The following is a 27,059-nucleotide window of genomic DNA, read 5'->3' as shown; positions in this document are numbered from 1 at the left end:
GCCTTAGTTAAGTATACATGTATATACTTTATCTAAGGTATAATGCATTATTTATAAATAAAGTAAAAACCTACTTAAGGTTTTTACAATGATCGATAGGAACTCCGAACGTATTCACTTCCAAGCTAGAACGTTTCTAAATTTAGATCATATTGACTGAAATACAATCTTATGTAAACACCATAGTCGTGGCTTTCAGCCACAAAATTCGGGTCGGCCATTGAATCCCACTTAATCTGGCGCACAGGTGTGAGCCTTCGTTCCGATCACCTGCGAAGTACCCTTGGGATTACAAACTATTCACAAAACTGTGCATTGATATCACTTATTTCGACCGACTTTGCAAAGAGGAGGTTCTTTGTTCTAATACGACGTGTTTATTGATTTAGAACCGATTTTTCTAATACTTTTCTTTACTCACAAAAATTTTAATCCTACTATACTACTAATATTATAAATATAAAAGTTTTTTTTTTAAGTTGTTAAGATATTTTTTACACAAGTTTAAATTTTTTTTTGTATAAACTTACATAATTATGTTAAAACGGCTGAACAGATTTCGATTAAATTTGGCACACGGATAGGTTATGTCCTAAATAAACACATAGGATACTTTATGTACTGATGCACGTAAGAAAAGTCACGGGAAATAGCCAGTAAAATAATAAAAATGAAAGCTCAGTTACTAAATCAATAAAAAATATTTCAATGTTCAAATGTTTGCTACTCAATCACGATTGTATGGTTGAATGTATTTGAATGGAATCTCTCATACAATTTAACCATATGCTAGATAAACATACATAAATATACAGGACACATTTTCTCCTAATTTATGTAGATAAAACCATTAAAAAGGGTATTATTTGAAAGATTTTTTTACACCACTGGGGGGGCAAACAAGCATACGGCCCACCTGATGGTAAGCGGTTACCGTAGTCTATGAACGCCTGTAATACCAGACGTATTACGCGCGCTTTGCCGACCCTGAAGAAACCTCTTTACCCCCCTTTTGAAGACCCCCATGCTGTAGTCTTTTGGGAAAACCTCGGCATAGAGCTCATTCCAACGCAAAAATTACATTGTTTTAAATTTATTTTGAATAAAGATGTTCAACAGGCGAGTTTAACTCTGTAAGAGTTCTCTTCCAGCAAACCTTGAGTGGAAAGGAGCATTAATTACCAGCGGGCAGTGTGCGTACGATAAGAAGTAGAAACAGTATGGTTGTTTCTACTAAATTTGCTAAGATTTTTAGACCACTTTCGCTTGAACCGCTAAACGAATTCGAATTGTGACACGTAAAACAAACTTTATTAGTAATTCCTATTACCTCTCACTTTAGTACTATTTTCCTGTGTTCTCTCTTCGTTTACCTTCATCATTTCCTTTTTTCTGTTGTATGTGTGCTGTTAAGTATGTGTATGTTATGTATATATTTAATTGTGTATATATTATATATGTATGTGTATGTATGTATGTATATATGTATGTATATATGTTTGTATATGATAATATTTATATAATAGTGCGCCACCTACCCTTTGTCTTTTTCTCAATGTCCTCTACCCAAAGGTTGTCTGGAAGAGATTGCTTAGCGATAAGGCCGCCTTTTGTATCACTTCTCATTAATATTTACTGTATTTGTTATTTCTCTTTTTATTTGGTGCAATAAAGTGTAAAATAAAATAAAATAAGTAAAATAATTCATAATATAGTTAAAAATTCATAAATAGGACTTTTTTTTATTCTAGTTTTCTTTTGTAAAGCTGTCGATTTTAGGCAGTGTTTTACAATTAAAAATAAACCTTACATCTGATTAATGTTTGCCAATTAAAAGTTGATTCTAACTTTGACAGCCCCAGGAGTTGGGGAGAGTGGGACAACAAGCGTAGAACATTACAAGTGCGAAAGAGACAGGCAATATTAATTATGAGGACCAGGATGTTGTGGGAATCAATGATTATGAACGAGTGAAGAACTTCTAATAAGCTATTAGCGAATCGTTAATAAGTGAAATTAATAGTGAATTTTAAAGATTTTAAAACGTATATGTGTGTGTTGTGTCCGCCGTGTGGTCCCGGCATAGAATGGGCCACCCATTCCTTTCCCGTGGGTGTCGTAAGCGGCGACTAAGGGAGGGTGAGCACGCGAGAGGCAGCAATGTTCCTGTTAAAACATTTCTAAAGCCTAATTTTTTTTATTTTTTTTTTATACCACTGGCAAACATGCATACGGCCCACCTGATGGTAAGTGGTTACCGTAGCCTATGAACACCTGCAATTCCAGAGGTATTACGCGTGCGTTGCCGACCCTCAAGAAACCTCTTTACCCCCTTTTTGAAGAACCCCATGCTGTAGTTTCTTGGGAAAATCTTGGCAGGGAGCTCATTCCACAACCTTAGTGTGGTGCGGTTGCCAATGTTACTCAAATTATTCTGACAATCATTTATGACTAAATGTTTTTTTTTTTTATACCAATGAGGTGGACTGTACGGAGGAGGAGCAGTTACTGTACTAACGTAACGTTTGTAATACCAGGGGCATCACGCGCGACCCTAAAGTTAGTAAAAACGATGTTTACAAAGTAAAACAAACATAGATACAACTATAATACATTAGGGGTGAAAGGGATTGTTAGTAATGGAGACTGAAAATACCATTGCTAGCAATATACCAAACCAGGTCGACCTTCTCGCGGTTCCCCCTGGAAACTAATTCCTGATGTTAATTGGTTAATTCCTGATGAATTCATCATGATGGGCTAACTGGCCTATTTTCATTCTCATCGATCACCCTTCACTGGTGTTCCGCCAGCATATCCCGTTAGCGCAGGCGGGTTACCATACCATTTTGCACCCATAAAAAAAACTATAAAACATTACCACATTTTCTTTGACAGTAGGTTAAAAACAACACACAAAAGGATATACAAATCGAAAGTAATTATTCACGATATTAAATATAACGGAAAAAAGAATGAATGTATTTGGTAATTATGCAAATTTGGAACGATAAAACGCGATACAATCGCCCGTCGCGCGATTGAAACGTTCGATTTTATCGTTGCAAAAGTGGAAAATTAAATTAATGACCACATTTGCATTTAAGGGGCAGCGTATCGTGTCGTTTGTTATACGGAACGCTACAAGTCAATCATAGCCAATGAGAATATTATAATTTTTTTTTCAAACATGCTTGGAAATGTGAGCATTATTTTGACAATTTTCTTTGAGATAAATAAAAATTGCCGTACTGGCCAGATACATGCGAGCAGCGGCCGGCAAAAGTTGTATGAAATCCATATCTGTCGTGTTTTGCGGCCAGATAAATTACTATGTAAACTCATATCTGTCCTATAATTTAAAAATGGAATGACCTTTTACTTCGAAGCATAGCTACTAAGGAGGTAACTAATAAAAGGTTTTATTTAAATTTCGAACTGGTTTGCAAATAGAAAGCTGTTTATTGAAAAAAAAAACAAAGGAACATTATGACGCGTGAAAAATTATTATTGTTCGTCATTCGTCATTGAACTTAAAAAGTAAAATTGTATTTTTGATTTCCGCGCATAATTTGAGAAAAGTACTATACAAGGCTTGGCCACAACTAGGCATTGATGGACTCACATATGTGTGCCTCGGCTACGCCTCGGCCCGCATTTGAACGTTCGTCCATCAATGCCTCAGTTCCTGGCCGCTGCAGTAATGTACTATTAGTCAATACATCGAATTAAAAATTTATTCTCTCCATTCAATATGTTTAATTGTAGGGAGGGTGGAGGGATTGTTAGTAATACGAAGTACCAGTCCGATTGTTAGCAATATACCTTGGAAGATGTCCCCAGGGAACCATCGGACTGAATTCCAGGTGTATTCTTTTTTTGATGGGTGAAAATGGAATGGTAACCCCACCTGCGCTAACGGGATACGCTGGCGGAGCACCAGTGAAGGGTGATAGATGAGAACGAAAACAGATCAGTTAGCCCATCATGATGAATTCATCAGGAATTAACCATAATAATTTCCAGGGGGAACCACGAGGAGGTCCACCTGGTTGGATATATTGCGAGCAATGGGATTTTTAATCTCCATTACTAACAATCCCTTTCACCCCATTCCAGGTGTATTCATCCTGATGAACTAACTGACCTGCCTCACCATTCTCACTGGTGCCTAACATCCGTCACTGGTGGGTGCCCCGCCAGCGTATACTGTAAGCGCAGGCGGGGTTGACATTCCATTATTATTAATAAAAAAAAAGTGTTAATTTTTAAAATTTATGTTTTTTCCAACTCTTTCAGTGCGAGGGGAGACGCTGTGATGAAAAGCGCCAAACGCCTCCTAAAGGAAACTTCTGGATGAAGTCGGAATAATTGTCGGAAACGACAAAAATACAGTGAGTTCACTAATTTCCTGTTACATATATACATACATGTATATACATCATTCAATATGCCGTGAGTTATTTTCGTATATACCTTATATGTATGTATATACCTAGATTATATAGATAGAGCCTCGAAACCTCGAAAATGGGTTAATTTTTTGTCAGCTAATTGTTAAATTAGCTAATTCGTTTTTTTATCAGTGTTCTATATACTTACGCATATAATGTACGTACGACGTATTATTTAATAAATAAAATGATTGTTTACGTATTAAAAAATGCAGAAATTATAAGAAAAAGTAGATATAGAAGTTATAAAAGAATCACACTTAACTATTTATTACGAAAATTGTATGAAAAATTGGACCCGATTTTCTCGAAGCATTTGTATGGAGATACTCTATCTATATAATCTAAGGCTATGAGTTACTTTCCTATATATATACATACTCATTATAAAATTACCAGAGAGGAGACTTTGTACAAAAGGCTGTGTTTTACAAAAAAATCGACTTTAACAGTGGAAAAATCAGTTATTTTAAGTGCTCAGGAATGGCAACGCATGGGGGGTATCATGGGCGAAACACTATACTTTGTTATGTCCATGGTACTGCTCATGTCTATAGGCGACGGTTACTACTTTCCATCAGGTGGACCGTCAGCTTGTTTGCCATTCTAAGTTGTATAAAAAAAGTACAAATTTGTAAGTATATCCTTTCAGTTAAAAAAAAAAAGAAGAATTTTCAAAAACAATTTGCAACTAACGGAATTATGAACTGAGAACGTTTTTATAACGGACATTAAAAAAAATATTTGAATTAAGAACTTAAAATTGTACAATTTTATTTTGTTCGGTATCAAATAGTATTTTGTTGTCCTAAACGAAACCGTGACAATGTTACTTATTTATTGTCTTGCAATAAAACTCGTGTACTTAATACCTCATGATATCGTCTACCAGATATTGAAAATACCATATTTAAAATCTGTTCAGTCTTGGCAAAGATAATTACAACACTAAATAATCACAATAATATAAAAAAAAGTAACGGTCGCCTTTTTTAAAGTCATTTAAAAATAGAAACTAAAATTACAGGTATCTCAGTTATTGTCCAAGTACAAGAAAACATTATTAAATTAGGAAAAAAAACACATGTTCGATTTTCAAATTTTTACTATCAATTCTTCACGCGGATCACACTGAGACGTCAAAACGCGTCCCCTTAATATCGATTTTGATTAAATCGTAACGCAATCGTGTTCGGTTACCACAAAATTTACGTGTAGGTATATCGCGCGCACAGTTTAACGAACGATTGAATCGGTAGCGATGTTACGATTATTATCGTTCATTTTTATTACACGCTCCATATCTTTTCGATTATTAGGTATATTATTGAATCGTATTTTTATTAAATCGAATCATCCCGAGTAGTGATCTACTAAGAATTGACTTATTAGAATTTTATTTAATAAATATGAAATGTATAAAGTGTATTTGTAAATATGTTGTATGGATGAAATGTATCTAGATGGAGCGATTGAAATACTTCAACGTTCATAATTGTAGAGTGACGCGTCGTTTCTATTTCAATCGCCTTCGAAAATTAGGAAGTCCTTAATTCGATTGTTTATTAGAATTTAAATTTTAATTGTATTTTTTTTGTTTATTACTTCGTCATTTATAAATCAATTTGCAAAATTCTTCTTTGCCGGAAAGGATTTACTTACAGAATAATCTCATGGAAATTTAATCAAAATTGATTTAGTACTTTAAATGTAAAATCAAAATAGTTATTGACTTCAATTGTGGGAAAACCAGTTGGTTTTTTTTTTGCAGAATATAACTTTAATATTAATAGAGTGTTAAAATATTCAGTCTCTTATTGAGATGCACAAAAATCTGAATGTATATTAAAAACAAAATAAAATGTAAATAAATAAAATGTATGATAAAAGTTACTAATTACAAAATACACTAATAATTTTATTATATATAATTTGCATAAGGTTGCCTGGACGAGATCGCTTTTAGCGATAAGGTCGCCCATTATTTTCTTATTGTGATTATTTCTTGTAATTGTTTTTATTTATAATAAGATTATTATTGTAATCTTTTGGAGAAAATTAAAAAGAGTATCTATCTATCTATTTAATACAGAATATAATATACAATTTTAAAAGGGCGCCATTTTAAAAAAATTGCTTTCGAAGCATTTATACAGAGATGCTTTGTCTAGATTCTATTGGACTAGTTCAATACTGTACGATACATACATATGGACAATTTCTCGTTTCACGTTGAAAATGTTTCAAAATAGCATTGATTGACAAATTTTTGGTCCCAAACGTGATAGAATTTAATTAAATTTCTTTATTGGATATACGCTGTACATAGCTGTCATGATTTATTCTCTGGGTTCCGGTTTTTGAACTGAAACTACTATTAGCTTTGTCTTTGTGAATCAGCATAAAATTTTTCACACCAGCCTTTAACTGTCCATTGCTGAACATAAAGGGCAGGCCCTTTTGGATCTTGCCAGTAGTTGCCATGCCTGGCAGGCGGATTAGCAATAGCAGTTTGACTTTGAAGATGTTTTAAGAAGGATGTTGCTGTCCATCCCTCGCTGTCCCTTAGTCGCGTCTTACGTGTCTAAGTCGTACGTTACTATGTCGGGTATACATGGCGAAAACATAGTACCACAAGTTAATCCAGGATATGATCTATCTGTGTATATTTTTTTAGTAAAATTAGGTTAGATTTGGAGTACTCTATATTTATAGCATAAATAGTTTATAAAAAACAAAAACAATTTAACAAATGCTATTTAAGACAATAGGAATTTTAGTCGGCAGAAAGATTTACTTTGATATCTCAAAATAGCTTTTTTTTAACACAATGCAAGTAGTGTAACTGTGACGCGTTTAGTTTTCATATAAATTGAAATACATCCGGCGTCAATCTCCATCTATGTGTATGTACGTCTATGTTTCGTGGCACCTTACGGAAACTATTTTCCGCGGCAAATCCGATTTAGTCCTCTTACTGTGTTGTGTTGCTGTCAGATTTGGTGGATTTCAAAATATCAATACCCAGTATATATATGTATACTTATAGATATTGTTTCGATATTGGACGCGTAGCTGTTTGACATTCTCTTTCGCGTTACGATGATTGTGAGTTCAATTTTCGCATAATGCAAATATTTGTATTTATGTTATTATTTTTTATTATTTTTATTATTATTTTATACATAGATTCATATATATAATTGCATACATACATACTACTCTATTGAACCGATACAGACATACGTATTGATTCACATAAGTGATTTATGGAATTATGTATTATATTTGTATCTATCTATAAAAAAAAAAAAAAACTACATAGTACTACATTAGTAAATTTAAAAAATGCTGTAAATATTTATTAGGTATAATTTCGCTTGACGTTACCAAAATATCAACTGGGCGATTAGAGTCGTCAAGTAAACTTTGTCGGGAAAAATTATGTATGGGGGCATAAAAATTTAGAAATGTTCAAGTGGGGCATGGCACAAAAAAGGTAGGGTTTCCCCAATAATTGGGGGTTTTACCAGTACTTGCCACGCCTGACAGGCAAGTTGGCAACCGCATTTCGGTCTTTGGTGATATTTTAAGAGGGACGCTGCTACCTATCTCTCAATCATATGTTACCTTAGTCGCTTCTTGCGACACTCACGGGAAAGGAAAGGGTGTCCTATTTTATTCCGGGACTTACACGGCGACTTTTATACATAGGTATGTATATAACCTGAGTCCTCAGGAACGGCAACGCATGGGGGGTATCATGGGCGAAACAGTATACTCTGTTATGTCCATAGTACTGCTCATGTCTATAGGCGACGGTTACCACTTTCCATCAGGTGGGCCGTCAGCTTGTTTGCCATTCTAAGTTGTATAAAAAAAAAACTTTAATTATAGACTTTAAATAACATACGCTAAAAATAATTTAACACCGATCCATAAATTTTGCAGATTTTTGAAGTCTTTTATGAAAACTCCTCCCGATGTCATATATTGCAGAGTGGAATTTTTATACGCTGTCGCTTGACTATGCATAAGCCATAAGAATTATGTTAAAAAACAAGCGTTGCGTTAAAAAATACGGCCGCTCTCTTGCGGGCCATCGATTTCGCGCGCAAACCACATCCGCCATGTTGTTTATGTGGATGACGTCATCTCATCAGGCTCTAGGGACACGGGTCGATTGAAAAACAATATAGCCGAATAAAGCCCCGGCCGGCGTGATCATGTAAATAACGGTGCCAGTACTGGTCCACTTTATTAAATACGTATTTTTAAACGCACATTTTCGGTTGTTTTACTCGCCAATCGAGTGGGCGCATTCCAATTTTGATTGTAATCGATTTTTTTTTGTTTTTTTTTTCGTGTTGACATTGGTTAAATCGAGCTGTTTATTGGCTTCGTTCTATTGTAAAATCGTTTGTCCTGACTGACTACAACAAGACTTATATAGATTGTCTGCTGTGCTAAATGTTCATCAGCTATACATTCTACAAGTTTTTAAATAGTGCCATAAAAATTCACTTTGTCATCTTGAACACCCAAAACCATTAACAAAAAGAATTTATAGAATTCGTGTTTCATGTGTTAGAACCACATTTGCAAGTCGCTTACCACGTTTTCTTTATCCTTACATATACTTTTTTTTTTTATACAACTTAGAATATACTATAATATATACATGAGCAGTACCATGGACATAACAGAGAATACTGTTACGCCTGTGATACTCCCCATGCGTTGCCATTCCTAAGGACTCAGGTGTTATTCCTCTGTACCCAGTAAATTCACGCCATATCCCACCCTTCAAACTGAAACACAGCCATGCAAACACAACTGCTTCACGGTTGAAACACGAATGGTACAGAGATACCCAAGCAATCGACTTTTGTACAAAGTCTCCCTCTGGTTGATGATTATACGGTGCCCCGTCAGCATTTTTATTGGATGACAAATGAATGTCGCGCCCGCGTTAAAAGTATACGCTACCTGGGTACCAGTGAGGAATGATGAGTGGGGACATATTAGTTAGCCTATTGTGTTGAGTATATCTGAATTTAGCAAGATGGTATCCAGGGGTTACCACGTGGAGGTCGACCAGGTTGGGTAAATTGCTAGCAATTGGGCCCTCAGTCTTCATTACTAACAATTATCATATATCATTTCTGTAATCTATCTCTAGAATCTCGCAAGAGAAATTTGAAAAAATACGTAAAGTAAGTAAAAAATAAAGAAGTGAATGAAATTAAAATTAAATAATTATAATATCGACCAAATGACATTTAAAAAACAATAAACAAAAAGATAATTTCCATTTTTAAATTACTTTAAAATTTAAATAGATATAAGTAAGTCTTTATTTCAGCAATTCATAGTAACCACTTATTTAATTGTGAAAGACAAATAAAAATGTACCGTATTATTTTAATATTAAAATAGAGAACTTGTTTGTATAAAGCTAAGCATCGACTTTCACATGTCTTTCAAAAAGTTCTATGAGGTTTAATTCGAAAATTGTTTCCAACTCAATAATACCGCAAAGTACATGAAAATTCGTTGATCAATTATCTACAATATGTTTATTACTATGAAATTCATACAAATAAAAAAAGAAATAAATGAAAGGATTAAATTTAATTCTTAGACTGAAATCTAGTATTATTTGGTAGTCTGTATTGTTACAAATTTAAAATTATAAAATCAACTTTTGTTTAAAAAAAAACAATAGTTGAGTTACTCGCATGTTCTTCTTAGCTGAAAGAAAAATCTGGTATCATTTGGTAGCCTGTATTGTTACAAATTTAAAATTATAAAATCAACTCTTGTTTAAAAAAAAGCAACAGTTGAGTATGTTCTTCACAGCTTAAATTGCATTCGGAATGGGTGATAAAATAGTAAAACATGACTATTCAAAAATGCTTATATTGCAGTTTACTTTAAAAATAATTAAGATTGTGTGCAAAATAAAAACCTACCTAAAAACTGATTTTGATAAAATTTCTATGGAACCAATTTGTAGGTATGTCCTTTCAGATAAAAATAAAATTTTCCAAATCGGTTTACAACTGACAGAGTTATAAGGTAACAAACATAAAAAAAATGCAATCGAATTGAGAACGTCGTTCTTTTTAAAGTACATACATATATATCTGTCACGCCTGTCTCCCATTAGGGTAGGTAGAAACAATAGGACACCAAATGCTCAAATGATTCGATTCAAAATAATATCCTACTCCCACGAAAACTCAGGTTATGGAATGAGGTTTTCCCAAGAGACTACAGCATGGGATTCTTCAAAAGGGAGGTAAAGGAGTTTCTTTACGGTCGGTATCGCGCGCGTAATACTCCTGGTATTACAGGCGTTCATAGGCTGTGGTAACCACTTACCATCAAGTGGGCCGTATGTTTGTTTGCCACCTCAGTGGTATAAAAAAAGTAATACAATTTAAAATATAGATATTACGTTCCCGAGAATAAGTTATTTTTGTATTAAACTCAACTCACTTTACGAGTACAATTTGCAATAAACGAATATATAGTAAATGAGGCATAATTTTATTTCAAAAATATAAATATCGCATATTCCAGTATTATTTTTCAGGTGTATTTATTACTAACAAATTTACTACGCGTATAGCTTAAAACGTCGGCAGCGGACGGGACATAATTCATTGCGTCCCGGGGGCGCGTTCACGTTATTTACCGTTCTCACACACGGTAATGCCACAAATGCTCCGAAATATTATACGCACTTACGTCTTGGCGGGTGCATGTCGGGGAAATAATAAATAAACCGGCCGTCTGTGTTATCACCGGTTACCCTAGGAATGGGAATAAACAACGTTCCCGACCGTTTCCTACGGGGGTTGCTCTTAACGAAAATAGAGCTATTTTTCCCATTAAGTTGACAGGATTGATAGAGATTGAACTATAATAAGTCGTGGTGTAAATTGCATTGCTAATTAATTAAAAGGGATCAGGGTCTCTGTAGAATAACCTTAAACACGTTAATGGTTATAATACGAAATTTAAATAGTTACTTAGAAATTTAAATTGTCACTTCTGAATTTATATTGTCAATTCGAAATTTAAATTGTCACTACGAAATTTATATTGTCACTTCGAAATTTAAATTGTCACTACGAAATTTATATTGTTCATTCGAAATTTATATTATCACTTCGAAATTTAAATTGTCACTACGAAATTTATATTGTCACTTCGAAATTTAAATTGTAACATTCTGAATACTAACTTGCGAATTTTACATTCTGTATTCTATACCACATATTGTTAAGCCATAAGGTACGCATAAAAAACATGATATCCCCCTACTCAACGAATATGACGTACCCATATTGAAATATAATTTAATCAACATGGAATATTCTGGTATTCCTCTGAAAAGACGTTCACAGATTACCGAAATCTGGCTTGTTAAATTTATCCTCCATTGAGTGTAATCAAGTCACCTTTCATTCTATTGTGAGCTGTAACAAAGTAGGAGCGCCTCCCGTGATTTTCCGATCCAAAGCCCAGATTCTAAGTCCTTCGCTTTGCCGGAATGAACTAGGCAACACTCGTTCCACTTGGTGTTTGGTCTAAATTTAGAGATTATAGCGTAATTAATTTTTAAACAGAGTATAAAATTGACAATACACTTATGTGAAGAAGAGAATTAAATAGCATGCAATGTACACTGAAAAGACTTCTACAAATTATTGAATACAGGCTTTGGCCACTAAATGTAATCTTTCGTTTTATTGTAGACCATAAAATAGACACGACTCCAGTGATTTTTCGATTCAAAGCACAGATTCCAAGTGCCTTGCTTTGCCGGAATGAACACCTGTTCCACTTGGTATTTGACGTAAGAGGTTATATCGTGATTTATTATTATATTATATATATGTATGCATGTGTGATTCCGACACAGAATAGACTAGACACTCACAGGAAAGGAAAAGGTGCCCTTTTCCTTTCCCGTGGGTGTCGTAACAGGCGACTAAGGGAGCTTAATGGTCGAAAGCCCATCTTTCGACCATTAAGTTCCCTTAGTCGCCTGTTAGCACCGTCCCTGCACTGTCAAAACCCCCAACGGGGAGGTTTATGTTTAGCAGTGGATTGTTATTGGCGAAAATGATGATGATGATTATGTATATTTCAAAATATAACATTTCAATTTCATAAAAATATGAATCTTAAATTAAAACTACGTTAAAATGTGAATTATCACAATTAATTTCAAGTCTATTGACTATCATATTTGATACCATAATATTTGCTATTCCTATTTAATTTTCAGCTTCACTGACCAGAGGGCGGCTCATAAGTAATGAGTGAAACGAATGAATATTTAAATTTGAAAATAAAAAAATAAATGTAGAAAAGTTAGCAATAAAGAGAATATAAGCTATAAAGACAATACAATCGACTAATCTTTATAGGCATTGAATTCCAATAAACAATCACTTGTATCGATTTAATCGTTTCCGCTCACGCCTGTGACTTGTCCCACAGCCTGCTCTCGCATATTCGCCCGTCGCACGCCTGGCTTGGCGACAACTTCATTAAAACCATGGCACAAACAAACGAAACACTGGCACCAACGGGTAAACAGAGCGACTCTTTGTGCGCCAATCAAATTTTTGCCGCACTACCTTCATTTAAGAGCTTGCGCTGCTTTTCCGAGCGTTCCCATTAGTTTTTACAACAGATATTTTAATAATTTCTCACTTTGAGTACTTACTGTTGGGACAAATCCATTTGTGGTGTTTTAAATGAAAGTACTTTTGGGAGGAAAGGGATTGTTAGTAATGGGATCTAATAGTTCCATTGCTAGCAATGTACCGTATCAGGTCGACCTCCACGCGGTTCTCCCTGGAAACCATCGTGGTTAATTCTAGTGGAATTCGTCACGATGGGCTAACTGACCTGCTTTCATGGTCATCTATCCTCCCTCACTGGTGCCCCGCCAGCGTATACCGAGAGCGCAGGCGGGGTTACCATTCCATTATCACCCATTAAAAAAAACATAAATTGCAGTGCAAAAGTCTAAAATTGAAATAAGTATATTAGCTAAAAATCTATTACCTATATATAATTATTTAATAAGTTCACATATTAAAAAATGCGTAAAATAAGCTATTCAAAACTACACAAAACTTTTTCAAAATTTAGCTGCCCGCTAACGACATGCTTTCCAACTATATTGGGTTAATTGGAAGACATCTCTGTCAAAAATAAATCCACCCTTGCTTACAATATTGTTGAGTTTTTGAGTTAAGTTATGTTTGCATGGCTGTGTTTCATAGTTTTTCATGGTTTGAAGGGTGGGATATGGCGTGAATTTACTGGGTACGGAAGAATAACACCTGAGTCCTCAGGAATGGCAACGCATGGGGGGTATCATGGGCGAAACAGTGTATTCTGTTATTCTGTTGAAGTTACCACTTTCCATCAGGTGGGCCGTCAGCTTGTTTCAGCCATTCTAAGTTGTACAAAAAAAAATTATAAATGTACTAACAATGTAATTTACAAGTGCAATAAAGAATATAATACATATAATATAAACCTTAGAGGAGGCCAAAAAGTTAAAACTAACCTAAAACTCAATGACTGTCAAAGTTGAAACAAAAAGGTTCGAACTTAGCATACAAATAGTCTATTGAACTCTAATAAAACGGCTAACAGAAAAATGTCCCTACTGAAATATACAGCACCCTATGGCGCTTTCAAAATCAGTTTTTGGGTTCACTACAAAATGATAAAATGATCCAATTGCCATTATCACTTAAAGTTATGAATGGCAGCACGAACGAGATGAAATTATATAGAATTACATAGGTTAGACTGAAACAGCCACATTTAAAGCAAATTCGTCTTAGATTTCAAAAGGATAAGATTTTCAATTCGTCTGTATTTTCCTTTATACATTATTAGGATTATAACTTGGTATTTATTAGTTTTTTTGCCATTCTAAGTTGTACAAAAAAAAACCAAAAAAAAACTATTAGAACAATATGAACTCATTATGTTGCATATTAGTGTAACTTGCCAACGGAGTATACCCCGGCATGGAATAGGCCATCCCTTTCTCGTGGGTGTTGTAAGAAGTGACTAAGAGAGAGCGAGAGATGGGCAGCAGTGTTCCTATTAAAATATCTCTAAAAACCAAACTGCGCTTGCTAACCCGCCTGCCAAGCATGGCAACTACTGGCACAACTTATGAGGAAGGCTTATGTCCAGCAGTGGACAGTTAATGGCTGAAATAGTAATAAAATTGTACGTCAAGAGTGCAAAACGTCTCAATTTCAATTTACTGGAATTTATTTCAAGATTAACCCCACAGATGGGATTCCAGTCAAACGTGCTTAAATTTAATATATTAAAATAATATATAGGTGATTCAGAACGATTTCTCATGGCCTTATATTCAGTCAAAATGGGCAATTAATGTAATAATTGGTTATATTTATACTTATAATTTGCAACTGTATGGTCCTGGCATAGTCACCATTTTCTTTCCTATGGGTGTCGTAAGAGGTGACTAAGGAAGGGTGAGGGATAGGTAGCAGCGTCCCTCTTAAAACATCTCTAAAGTCTGACTGCGGTTGCCAATCCGTCTGCTAAGCGTGGCGACTACTGGCAAACCCCCCCAAGGAGGAGACTTATTTTCAGCTAAATACTGATATGAAGATGACGATGATGAATTTTTATTTGTATTTACATCAAAATTGGCTTATAATAAAGTCATTTAAAATTAAAGTAATATACTAGAATCAAATACTAAGACACCGATTACAAAATGAAATATTAATTATTTCAAAATATCTACAAGAATTTCTTGTAGTTTGAATTATTTTGGTTAAGAGCTTATTAATTATGTAAATTCATTATCGAGTACTAACGAACACGTGTAACGTTTTCAACAGCATTTAATGGTTCCAAAATTCGATAGATCATCGAAATTTAATATAACGAACTTAAAATTTATGAAAATTTACTTTAAAACTAATTATCAGGTATTATATCGATTTAAGGTAGTGACTAGCCATTAACTTAAACACGGAATACTAGGTGGCGTTAGAATCGATACTTGTGGTTTATATTGATCACTTTGTAAATAAATTTTAGGCAAATTTTCTAAATTGGCCAGTGGTTTTATTTCTTTTTTTACCAACTAAGTAATAATTTACCATAATTTTTGTCTTTATTCGTTTGTATTCTACATTTCTGTTAAAAAAATATTTTTTTTTTATACCACTTAGAATGGCAAACAAGCTGACGGCCCACCTGATGGAAAGTGGTAACCGTCGCCTATAGACATGAGCAGTATTACATACTATTAAGCATGCAAGCAAATGCAAGAAATATAGCGAATGTGTGCATTATAATTCCTTCAGAAAAAGATAGCGTATTATCTGTCATTTCATAATAATACAAATAAATAAAACCAACCCCTCAACAATTTAGAAATTTCACTTCAAATTATCTTTAATTATAAAATAATAAAAAAAAAATAAGTTACAATTCTAGCGCCATCTAGTATTTCGTCTCCAATTTTGTTTAGTGAGTATTTGGTGAAATTTCAATTCATTATCAAGTATCTATTTACAACGTGTGTCGAATTAAAGGAAAATCAGCCATTCCAAAATTCGATGTAATGGGATTTAAACTCTGTAACAGGTACTAACAAATTTGTATAGCGATTTTAATGACATGCAGTAGTTCCAAATTGGATACAACAAACTTTTAAATTCATTACACGGTACTACCGAGCAAATACTGATTACGTTAGAACGCGGTAGTTCTAGAATTTGATATAACAAACTGTAAATTCAGTCCCCATCACCATGATATCAGCCATTCTCTGTTCATTGCTGGACATAAGCTTTACCATATACTGCTACAAATCTTTTATGATATCTTATATATAAAATTCTCGTGTCACGTTGTTTGTTACCAAACTCCTCCGAAACGGCTTTACCGATTTTTATGAAATTTTGTGTGCATACTGGGTAGATCTGAGAATTGGCCAACATCTATTTTTCATACCCCTCAATGATAAGGGTGACCTTCCCCAAATTTTTTTTTTTAATTTTTTTAACAAATTTTTCCATTTTTATTTTATTATGATTTAGCATTAAAAAATACACACAACTTTAAATTTTCATCGTTTTACGATCAACCCCTGTCTTTTAACCGCGATTTTTATATTTCGCAATAAATGGTAAAACAACGTTTACGGGGTCAGCTAGTCTATCTATATATATTAAAAATTAATGCCACTTTTCGTTGTAATTTTATAACTCAAGAACGGGCTCACCTATCCAAATCAAATGTTTAGGCTTTGTTCGGACTATTTAGTAGATGGTTTATGTGAAGTTTGCACAAAATCAGTCGAGCGGTTCTTCATTTATCACATTTTTTGTAACAAATGAATTCAATAAATGGCGGATCTTTTTGTTAATGGAGATTTTTGTGTCAAATTCAAACTTGTTTTAAGATGGGGACCGTGCTGTCAAATTGAAACTTTTTTCAGTGTTGTCAGTACATTTAAAATAGCTAGCAATTAATAAAATATTTTTTTGTTTGAATAAATGAATTTGATGTTATTTTTCTTTTATTATTTCACTTTATACGTAGCACGTAATGGGCCGCTAGTCTTTTTATAAATTAGAAAAAATATTCAATACGATGTAATATTGCAACGAATATATTGAATTTAAAATTTGGAATGGTCTTGAGCCACCTGCATCCACTGACTTCCTGAAAGTCAGAAATAACAGCGCTGGAATTGACTGGGCGCCGTTTCTTTTGGTGACTACCAATGGGTGGTGTTGCTACTAGTTGCTACGCTTGGGAGGCGTATTAACCATCGTAGCTTTGGTGATGTTCCATGAGGGACGCTGCTACCTATCTCTCGACCTTCTCTTAGCTGCCTCTTATGATACTCACGAGAAAGGAAGGGGTGATTTATTTTATGCCAAATCAATACGGGTAAATTCATCGGGTATTAATAAATCCTTACTAAATTTAAAGTGTAATGCATTGACTCCAAAATATGATATACTAGTAATAAATTTCAAATACATTATCAAGTACTAATGCACTCGAAATCATTACACGATTTCATTGGAGTGCAATGGTTTCGAAATTACGAAACTTTCAATTTATCATCAGTAACTCTGATGTTAAAGTGGTATTATATGGTATTTATTTATTTATTTATTTATTTACACTTTATTGTACCAAGTAAAAAGAGAAATAACAAATACAGTAAATATTAATGAGAAGTGATACAAAAGGCGGCCTTATCGCTAAGCAATCTCTTCCAGACAACCTTTGGGTAGAGGACATTGAGAAAAAGACAAAGGGTGGGTGGTGCACTATTATATAAATATTATCATATACAAACATATATACATACATACACACATACACATACATATATAATATATACACAATTAAATATATACATAACACACACATACTTAACAGCACACATACAATAGAAAAAAAAAATGGCGAAGGAAAACGAAGAGAGAACACAGGAAAATAGTACTAAGCTGGTACCAATTTGGTTTTATATAATTATTATATAATTTCTTAATGTTTAAATGCTACAAAAAAAAAATTAAAATTAAATTATTGTAATTTTTGATTTCAATATTCGCACGCTCGACCTAAGTAGATTTTGTAAGGTACTTTTAGTTTATAAGATCAAATGTTTTATACCGAAAATCATTGCAAATAAAGTTATTATTAATATTATTTTAGATTTTTAATGAAAAGTTTCGCGACTGACTCTTGGCCACAGCAGAATATCAGTGTTTTGCTCTTTTAAGGGCAAAGCAATAAACTGAGCTGTGACCATTTCGTGTTACTATGCCACACGCATGGAGGAATGGTAACAAAGGAGATTGTTAGATTATATATTCTGTTTTTGTATTTTTTTTTATTTGTGCTTTTTTTATTTTTATTCTTTTGTCTCTTTTGCTGTGTATTACGTGTATGTTTTTTTTTATTGCAATTTGTGTGCTGTAAGTAATGTAAATAAATTATCTATCTATCTATCTATCATAATTTTTATGATAATTTTAATTAATTTTCGACTCATTAGATACATTTTAAGTATCAGATATTGTATCTGTATAATATTTCAATATCTGTATATAGATATTGAAATATATATATATATATATATATATATATATACAAATACAATATCTGATACTTAAAATGTATCTATTAATTAAAATAACGTATATAAACGATATTACCCATACGTAGCGGAAACAAATACGTCGGTCAAATATTGATCCTCAAAATAGTTAACGTTAACGGGTACTTACGTGTTAAGCTCGAGATCCAATCTGAACTTGTGGTTGAAAGCTTTGATGAGAAGGGATGTTCTGTGGAAGTGTTTGCCAGCCTGCAACAAAGAGAGAACAAAGTTATTACAAGTTTTCATTCAATTTAAAATATTTATTAATCGTTTTATTGCTAAAAGTAATACTTTAATGTATAACTACTTAGGTTCGCACTCGCATCACAGCCGCTAGAAATTAAGGGTTCCGAATGGTCCCTAAACTAGTCGAGCTATCCTGATCAAATTACACGTAAGTTAAATTGGTAGTTATTATACATATTAAAATTTAACTTTACAATATAATTTCTTACATATCATCATCATCATCACATCATCTTTTCATTTACAAAACATAGGCTTTCTCTTCCTGGCGTATTTTTCCAATAGTTGCCACGCTTGGCAGAAGGATTACATTAATTGGTTTAAATCCAATTTTATAAAAAAAAACATGTCTCGGTCAACCAGCGAAGTCACAGAAAAGCTAATAACTAATGATGAATAAATGACATCATTTTAAATAGCCCCAGCAATTATATTATAACATCATTTCTTTTTATTTTTAATTTTTTAATAATATTTATGCTATTTACTCTTTATAAATTAGATAGATTTTTATATATATATCCATAACATATAATATTAAGTAAAATAAAAAAAAAAGTGATATTGCGGTTTGCTATTAATACATATAAGCAGTACGTTCACGCCGGGGCCAACTTGAATGTTTTTTGCTGCGAGGCGGCGCTCTAATTGATGCTACGCTTCATCATCGTATACGTACCACTGGTGGTACGCGCCGCCAGAAAAGACAGTCTAGTGCAGGCCACCGGTGGTACGCGCCGCCAGATGAGACAATCTAGTGCGTACCGCCGGTGGTACGCACCGTCCAATGAGACAATTTAGTGCGGGCCACCGGTGGCCCGCGCCGTCGTGAACGTGTTAATACTGACAGAAAGACTATTTAATATTATTTATTTTTACTTTATATTATTATTTTTTTATTAAAGAAAAACCAACAGCTAGAAATTATCATAATAAAAACAGGTTTTAACAAATAAAAACAAGATTTAACTAATGCAAATGACATCGCTAATACTTACAATCGACTAAATTAAACTTAGAGTAACAACATTATAGAAGAACAAACATTATAAGTAGGTAGATAGAGAGTTATACATAATAAAATGTTGAAATCACACGCTCAAAGATGAACTTTCAAAGAATCACTAACTCGGCACACGTCTTACGGATTCTTTATTAGAATTAAATAAATCTAAATCGAAACTTTTAGATATTTTATTAAAATTATCTCTTCAAAATTGAATTATTGTATGGAAAGTATTACATTTGTATGAATAGAATAGAGTGCAGTAGATGGTAATGGAGTGGAACGGAATGAAACGGGACGGAACTAAATAGACTGGAAAGGAATATTACATGTATTAATTTACGTGAAAGTCGGTAAGTAAGTCACTATTTGGCGCCTTAATCTATCGTTACAAAACATGCCATCACTATAACCCGCTACAATCGGGGGGAAAGAGATTATTAGCAATAGAGTATGACAGCCTCATTGTTAGTAATTTGCCCTATTAGGTCGACCTCCACGTGGTTCCTCCTGGAAACCATCGTGAACAATTCTTATTGAATTCGTCACGATGAGCTAACTGACCTGCTTCATCCTCACCTATCATCCTTCACTGGTGCTCCGCCGGTGTATACCTACTGTTAGCGCGGGTGGGGATACCATTCCATTATCACCCATTAAAAAAAATCCCGCCACAATGTAAAGTTTCATCCTAGCCCTTTGAATACGTGACGGTCTTCCACCGTGCATTTTTCAGACACTTTCTTCTATCCACAACCATTTTTTGGAATTAACTTCCAGCAGTAGTATTTCCGAACCGATACGACAACATAACCTTCAAGAAAAGAGCATATTCCTTTCTAAAAGGTCGGCAGCATACTTGTAATGACTCTGGTGTTATGGGTAATCATGGGTGGCGGTGACTACCAGGTGAGCCGCTTGCTCGTTAGGCCTCTGTGTTATAAAAAAAAATCTCATATTCAAGATGTTGCAAAAACCGATTATGGGAATAAAGTACAAGATACTAATGCAAGAAAGAAGTCGAAATAAAATACCAAACTCTGTATAGCTATGATATGATGTAAAATATTATTAGGTCTCGCTGTATACATAAAGACGTTTGAATAAGTTAAAATAGAAAGTGTTGATTATTGTAACATATGAATCTTGCTATAAAAGATTCAATTTATTATTTCATATTTTCACAAAATGTATACTAATTATTTCAATATCATCATGTAATCGTACGTATCGTTGACTGAAACCAATACGATTTGCCAATTGTAATCGCATTACAAATACATTAACTCTATATTACATTCGATGCACTCGAATTGGGCACTGAAGTGCGTTAAAATGCAATAGTCCAAACTTGGAATCGTATTAAATCGAAAATCGATGAATGTGCAACCGCTTCGACATTAATATATTGCAGAATTACACAGTTCGTGGTTATATAAATAGATATATGGACATTTAAACATTTATTACTAGCTGCTTGCCCCAGTTTCACACGGGTATACTCTCTCTCTTCAGTCGTACACTCTTGACAGAGTGGTCGTGGTTTTCACAATGATAGTGGATCGTCGATGAGGCTTTCCTTCGCGATTGAGGTATACCAGTGAAGACATTAAGAGCAAATTTTTCTTTACATCCTGTACAGTACATGCAACTGCAGAAGAAGTTACGAAAGACCGTGATCTTGTCGAATTCCATTTATTTTATTTTCTATCTTACTTACTCCTTATAACTATACGTATCTAATATCTCGTTCGCACACATCCCATCAATCCTTAGATTAAGTACGTTATGCTAAAACTCTATGCGTCAATCACATTCGTAAACTCTTTCATTCACTACTAACGTCAATCATCTGTCACTGTCACACGATACGTTTTGTTCTCTGGCATGCTCTTTGAAGTTTACAAATTTTTAATAACAATTTTAAATTCTAGATTTATTAGGTTCCTTACATGACCTAATAAAGGTTCCTTACATGACTACATTTTTACATGACATGTACTGAACTAAATTGTCAATTCAGTATTTTTCTTTTCTCTTCTGTCTCACTCATTTTTTTATGTGGAGATTTTTGACATAATTTTATAACTTTTATATAAGATTTTTTAAGCACACATTTCTTGTCCTTACAATTACAAAATACAAGAGATATAGAATTAGTCAAATAGGTAAAGTTATATAGATTAGGCCAGAGATTTCGGATAAATATCAGATTTCGGACTAAATCATAATTTATCTGAGAATTAAACATTTATCAATTTACCAATTGCAAATTGATACTGAAATATGAAAATTATATTTCATAAGTGCATTAACAAATTATTCATATTTCAATAATTACAATAATTATTGCAAAATTATCTTTATTCATTATCATGATGATGCCTTAACTGTCCACTGCTAAATATAAGCCTCTCACTTTGGGGGGGTAGTTGCCACGCTTGGCAGGCGGATTAGCAACCGTAGTTAGGCTTTGGTTATGTTTTAAGAGGGATGCTACGTCTCATCCCGCTCTTCCTTAGTCGCCTGTTACGACACCCACGAGAAAGGAAGGGGTAACTCATTCTTTTCCGGAACCACACGGCAATTTTGTTTCTTGTTTTATAATAGTATTTTTTTAGCTGGACTGTCGGGTTTTTAAATTTTCGGAGTAAATATACTTATTTTGAAATCAGTATACTCTCATCAGATATTTATTGATAAAAAGCATCCATCGTAGTCTCGCATGTCCTCGTTCCGGTAACAAAATTACCATCGAGTCGTGTAGTCGTAATAAAATCCAAAATTCCTAACTGTATGCAGGAAACACTATCAGGGGGCCGGTGGGGGGAGGTGAGGGATATCGGATTATTGGGGCCATCGGCGAAATTGAATAACAGGCCGCTTCGGGCGTTCGAGCGCACCTACCTCATGGTACAGAAATAGTCAAGGTCGGAATAGCTGATCAGGTTACCATTAGTTTTGGTTACGTAAAGATTTTTGGAATTTTGACGTTGATATAAAGTTTAAATACGTGCATACTTTATAATTTGCCGTGTGGTATTAGCGTAGGATAGGCCTCCCCTTTTTATTCCTAAGGCGACTAAGAGAAATTGATGATAGAGGAATAGACAGGATCGTCCCTCTTAAAACATCACTAAAAGCCTAACTGTGCTTACCAACTCGCCTACCAAGTGTGGCAACTACTGGTAAATCTTCCTTCATGGGGAAGGCTTATGTTCAGCAGTGGACAGTTAACGGCTGATTTGATGATGATCCCACCTTTCAAACCGAACATAGCAATGCAAGCTCCTTCATGGCAAAAAGACGAAGTAGAGGTATCCATGCAAACGACCTTTGCACAAAGTAAGTTCTAGTAAACGTGGTCTGAAAAAAGAGGTAACGTTGGGACAAATTCTAATGTGTTATCCTCTGAACTTATTTCTAAAATCACAATTAGGCAAAGAGAAATAAATGTAAATCAATTTTGACCTAATTCTACTAAAAAATTAGGTTAGAACAATCATTTCACTGTAATATTAAATTTAAATTTTATATAAAGAGAATTGTGTTTCAAAATTGACTCCACTGTATTTCTACTACATCAATGTATAGGAAAATGCATTTTCTATTATAAATTGAATTCTTGACCACTATTTTGTTCGTTGAACAATTACGAATGTTGTATTAAGCACCGTTGACAGCACCCAGTAATTTACCCAATGGTCGATTGTTTATTAAATTAGAGACCCTCTTTGAATGGGCCCTCAAAATGCGAATTGACAGCTCACACACTAGAGGCATTTGCAAAGGTCTCTTTGTCTGGTATGACTATGTCTGTATCAAATACTGTATATAAATTTTCCGAAAAGTAAAAATGTATAAAATATAAAACAAAGATAGATAAGTACAGTTGCACGCACTATCGTGCGACAATGAAGTGTGGCCTACAAAAAAAGACCAACGAGCAAAAAATATGCAAGCGATGGGCAAGTGGAGTCAACACTTAAAGACAAAATGCAAAACTAGTACGAACGAGGAAGTTTCGAAGTTGTTCCAATAACTACATGATTTTAGAGTCTAGTCTATGCCGTGAAAAAGTGCCTGGCTATGGTTACAAAGAAAAGGTCACGACTAAGATCTCAAACGACATGGCCAGAAACAGTTCATAGAGATATGAAACGATTGAATCTTAGTGAGGAAGATACATGCAATAAAGACAGATGGCGCGGTACGATTACGAAAGCTGGCCACGAATAATAGAAAAAGATGAAGCAGAAGAAAAGCAATAGATAAGTGCAATTGCATACTTATTAGGTTTGAAAATAGAACCGCAACTTCAATTATGGCAAGTAATGTGGAATAAGTATGGAGTTAAAAACTTTCGATAGAAGATCAAAAATGGTTCTAAATTCAAGAAAGTATTGCATAATATAAATTATACAGACAAATTGAGAAACTTCTGAATAGAATGATAAAGAAAGAATAAAAATATTTGATAAATGAATTGTGTTCCACGAAAAAATCCGAATTCAATTGGTAAAACCAATTCATTTGATTTAAAAACTAAAGTACCTACTCAATCGATTTTGGTAAATTTTCTATGAAGCTAATTTGTAAGTATAACCTTTCAGATAAAAAAATTGTTTAAATCGGTTTACAACTGAGAAAGTTATGAGGTAACAAAGATAAGAATACGACCGAAATGAGAATTTACTTGTTTTTGAAATCGATTTAAATGCAGATCTTACTTTGCTTCATTAGTTTTTCATTTATTAATATTTTACAAGTATAATTTCTTTAATAAAAAAAATAATGTTAACATTTAAAAAAGCTAAATAAGTAGATCTACGCAACAATAAAAGAGACCTTTTAAAAACCATAAGTACGGTAAAGTCTTAAGACCTTTTTCAAAAGCCTTTTTGTATTAAGTAGCTACTATGTTATTCTGTATGCTATTACTGCTCCATTTAGGTTTATTTTACAATAAACTATTTCTGTTCTATTCAAATAACCGCTATAATATTCGTAAACAAAACTAACTACCTGTTCTGGGAACAATATTCCAAAATCGCATTACGAAGTAAACCACGGAAGCTTCGCGTTCCATTTACATTACGCTTACCCCGTGTCGTTGCTACACAACAATCTTTATATTCTAAACTTCTGATGTAGAAGGTAACAAGTTCAAAACTTAATAATTCACTTACTGTTTAACTATAACGAGTGTCAGCCACTCGTGCCAAGTAATACTCAAACAAACAACCGATACAGTTCAGTGGAGTTTCATAAATTGCTTGTAAACGGCGCAAATCTTTTGAGTGTTCCTTTTAAATTTCACTATTCAATTCGATATCTTGTACGTTTGAGTATTTTGCAATTTTGCTAATATTTTATCTTTCGCGGTAATTTTTTTGATATCTGACGTAGTAAAATGTATTATAATTTTTAAAACACGAGACGATAGATATTGTGACGTTGAACGTGAGTACATCATTGCCAGTTACGAGTTTTGATTTCTACCAAAAATTTTAGTTGTTTTTCCCAAAATTTATTAGAGTTTCTTCACTTTTATCTAATTAAAAATTTGATACGCGAATAACTGAAAAAAGATAACACTGTTTTCTACTCTAGCTTTTTCATTCACCTTATATTACTCCCATTAGTATATTCTATTTATACACTGCTAATCGGCGGTCGAATGATCCTGGCATGGAATAGGCCATCCCTTCCTTTTCCGTGGAGTCGTAAGAGTCGACTAAGGGAGGACGAGGAGGGAAGCAACGTCCTTTTCAAAACATCTCTAAAGCCTAACAGCGATTGGCAGGGCGGAAAGGGGTTGTTAGTAATGAAGACTGAGAATCCCATTGCTAGCAATATACCAAACCAGGTCGATCTCCTCGCGGTTCTCCCTGGAAACTATCATGGTCAATTCTAGATGAATTCATCATGATGGGCTAACGGGCCTGTTTTCATTCTAATCTATTATCTTTCACTGGTGCTCCGCCAGCGTATCCCGTTAGCGCAGGCGGCGTTACCATTCCATTTTCACCCCCCCCCCCCCGTCACTTATTTGGAAGGCCTATGTTTAGTAGCAGACAATTAACGGCTGATATGATAACCCTATAATTCATGCAAACGCAAATACATATTTCACAGCAAAAACACGTAAAACGGTGGCAGTAAAAAAATTAATGGATTAGTAAGCTACCGAGCAAATTTCCTTTATATATATTCAGGTATATTTTATTATACCCACATAATACAATACTCTTTAAAAGAAAGTGTATTATTCATTGCTGACGGGTCATTTACTCGAAATGTAACCTTTAAAAGGTTTGAGCCTGAATCAATATCGTTATTTCTCTTTAAAAGACTCGAGCCTAAATCAATGTTGCCATTTTTCGTTAAATGGTGTTGAGTCTAAATCAATTTAGGCTTTGCTGATATATGTAACCACAGAGTTTGGAGCAAACGGTATCTTTCTAATTAGCAAAAGAGGTCGCTTCAATACATCCAAGTTTGTCCCGCATCTATTGTTCTCTGGGTTCTGTGAACTAAGATAATACTGGCTTAATACAGCCTATGAATTTTTTTATACATATATATTGTACTTGGATATATCGTTGAACATTGTCTAAAAAAAGTACAATTTTTAACCGACTTTGAAATGAAGAAGATTTTTAATTTGGTTTTACTTTTTTATACTTATTATCTCCTAACTCCGTAAGTTACAAACTGATTTTGATAGATAGATAGACAGATAGATAGATAATTTATTTGCATTACTTACAGCACACAAACAATAATAGACATAAATTCACAGGGAAAAAAGATAAAAAAAGATACATGTTCAAAAAATAAAAAAAAAATAATTAAAAAAAACAAAAAAAAATAGAATTAGTCACACACACATCACATTACGGTCACAACTAAGCTTATTGCTTTGCCCTAAAAAGAGCAAAACACTGATTTTAATCATTATTTTTTTATCTGAAAGCACATATTTACTGATTAGTCACGTAAAAATTTTATCAAAAACTGTTTAGTAGTTTATTTTCTAAATCAAAACAATTGACTTTGCCACGATTTTTGAGTAAATTTTTCATCGTGCCTCCTACCAAATTGTTTATAATTACTCCTC

General features: G+C 33.7%; 1 protein-coding gene across 1 annotated transcript in view; it reads right to left on the bottom strand.

The window, feature by feature from the left end:
- The window catches only part of LOC113513332 (disintegrin and metalloproteinase domain-containing protein 22), a 747,642-nt gene that overhangs the window by 189,419 nt on the left and 531,164 nt on the right, over positions 1 to 27,059 (bottom strand). The window contains exon 8 of the mRNA XM_052903078.1: positions 18,812 to 18,891. Coding sequence (XP_052759038.1) covers positions 18,812 to 18,891 — 80 coding nt within the window. The remainder of the gene's footprint in view (positions 1 to 18,811; positions 18,892 to 27,059) is intronic.

Source organism: Galleria mellonella, unplaced genomic scaffold, assembly GCF_026898425.1.
Source record: "Galleria mellonella isolate WM207_F2 unplaced genomic scaffold, CSIRO_AGI_GalMel_v1 utg103, whole genome shotgun sequence".
NCBI lineage: Eukaryota > Metazoa > Arthropoda > Insecta > Lepidoptera > Pyralidae > Galleria > Galleria mellonella.
This window is presented reverse-complemented; position numbering and strand designations above follow the sequence as displayed.